This window comes from Sinocyclocheilus anshuiensis, unplaced genomic scaffold, assembly GCF_001515605.1.
Source record: "Sinocyclocheilus anshuiensis isolate Anshui unplaced genomic scaffold, SAMN03320099.WGS_v1.1 scaffold2329, whole genome shotgun sequence".
NCBI lineage: Eukaryota > Metazoa > Chordata > Actinopteri > Cypriniformes > Cyprinidae > Sinocyclocheilus > Sinocyclocheilus anshuiensis.
In genome coordinates this window covers 129,970-131,481 of record NW_015552527.1, presented here as the reverse complement: position 1 = coordinate 131,481, position 1,512 = coordinate 129,970, and the positions used below count along the sequence as shown (strand labels likewise).

The 1,512-nt window shown below is 47.8% G+C and overlaps 1 protein-coding gene across 1 annotated transcript in view; it reads left to right on the top strand.

Annotated features, from left to right (window-relative positions):
• LOC107663568 (adhesion G protein-coupled receptor A1-like) overlaps positions 1 to 1,512 on the top strand; it is a 74,880-nt gene that overhangs the window by 23,081 nt on the left and 50,287 nt on the right. The window contains exons 2-3 of the mRNA XM_016453805.1: positions 480 to 669; positions 992 to 1,200. Of these exons, the coding sequence (XP_016309291.1) occupies positions 480 to 669; positions 992 to 1,200 (399 nt within the window). The remainder of the gene's footprint in view (positions 1 to 479; positions 670 to 991; positions 1,201 to 1,512) is intronic.

Genomic DNA, 1,512 nt, shown 5'->3' with positions numbered 1-1,512 from the left:
AGTTTTGATCATGAAATGATTTTCAACTGAACCGCAGCTTAATCTTTTTAGCACATGTTCTGCTTTTAAAATGTCTTTGCAAAAACACTGTCTCTGCATCAACATCTGCTTATCGCTTTAATTTTAAATGCGTTTTCAGAAGGCCAAAATAGCATGTTTATCTTCGCCTTTAGCATCTGCAGCAGACATTGACATATTCCCCACTATCCTTACAGATAAAGAGGTGAAGCTCTTCTAGGTTGATGATGCTGATGCTGATAACCCCTCTGGTTCTGTGCTGTTTTTATCAGACTGCTGCTTTAAACTGATGTTGTAGTGAGCTGTGCTGCTCACAATCATTTCCACCTCTGCGGCAGACCAAAGACAAGCAGAAACCCCTGCTTCCTCCAGCACTTTGCCCTTCTCTCTCAATCAGACAGGAGCTGACACACGTCTGCGCATCAGATGCACATGTCTCACATGCGTTTCTCCGTTTACAGAACACGGTGGCCATCGCCTCCATACATTTCCCGCTGGCTACCCCTCGGTCTGTGGAGAACTGCACCTGTAAGCTGCAGCTGATCGTCTTCCGCAATGGAAAACTCTTTCCGTGCACGGGGAATTCGTCAAATCTTGCGGACGATGGCAAGCGCAGAAGCGTTTCGACACCAGTTGCGTTCACCAAATTAGGTAAGGCTGCGATTTTTCCCATGCATTCCATTCGTGCATCCAATACACCACTGCGTTTCGGCAAATAAGTGGTTTGCAATGGAATATTTTGTCAATAACGTCACGTGCAATTATGAGAAAGCATGCGCGTTGCAACTGTTGCAATTGTGCACGAGTTAGATTAGACTTGTTTGCGTGCGCAGTTAAGCTCATTTGTTAAATTCTGAGATGCACATCTCCGTGCGTGTGCGTGATTGCATGCATCAGCTTCCATATGGATGCAACACTTGAGGACTCTCCACTCGTGTCGTTACTTGACGCAATGTGTTGCTCTCCTGTGCAGATGGGTGTAGCCCCGGGAGCCCCGTGCAGACGGTTACCGTCGCTCTCCGGCACTTCTTGTTGGGTGTAGACCCCACCGCGGCATACTGGGATTTTGACCTGCTGGATGGACACGGCGGCTGGCGCGCGGAAGGCTGCCACATAACGGGCTCCGCGCACAACACGACCACCATCCACTGCGCGCACCACAACAACCTCGCCGTGCTCATGGTAAGAGTCTCCCGCTCGTCCAAGTCGGATTATGGCTATTGTGGAGGCGCAGAGCCAATGAAACACGGCGAGCATGTAAACGGCAGTGCTATAGTGTTAATATTATTGTTGCAAGGGCGAATGGTGTGAGGTGTGGATGGGCGCACGTGATAATGAGGTATAAATGTCAAGTGACCAAGTGCGAATTCAATTCAGTGCACGTTTATTTGTGTAGCGCTTGTTGCAATGCATGTCATCATTTCAGATAATAAGTGCATTGAGTTCCAGTATTCAAAATAGCACTTTAGTCCAAAAAAATCTCCAATTCAGATG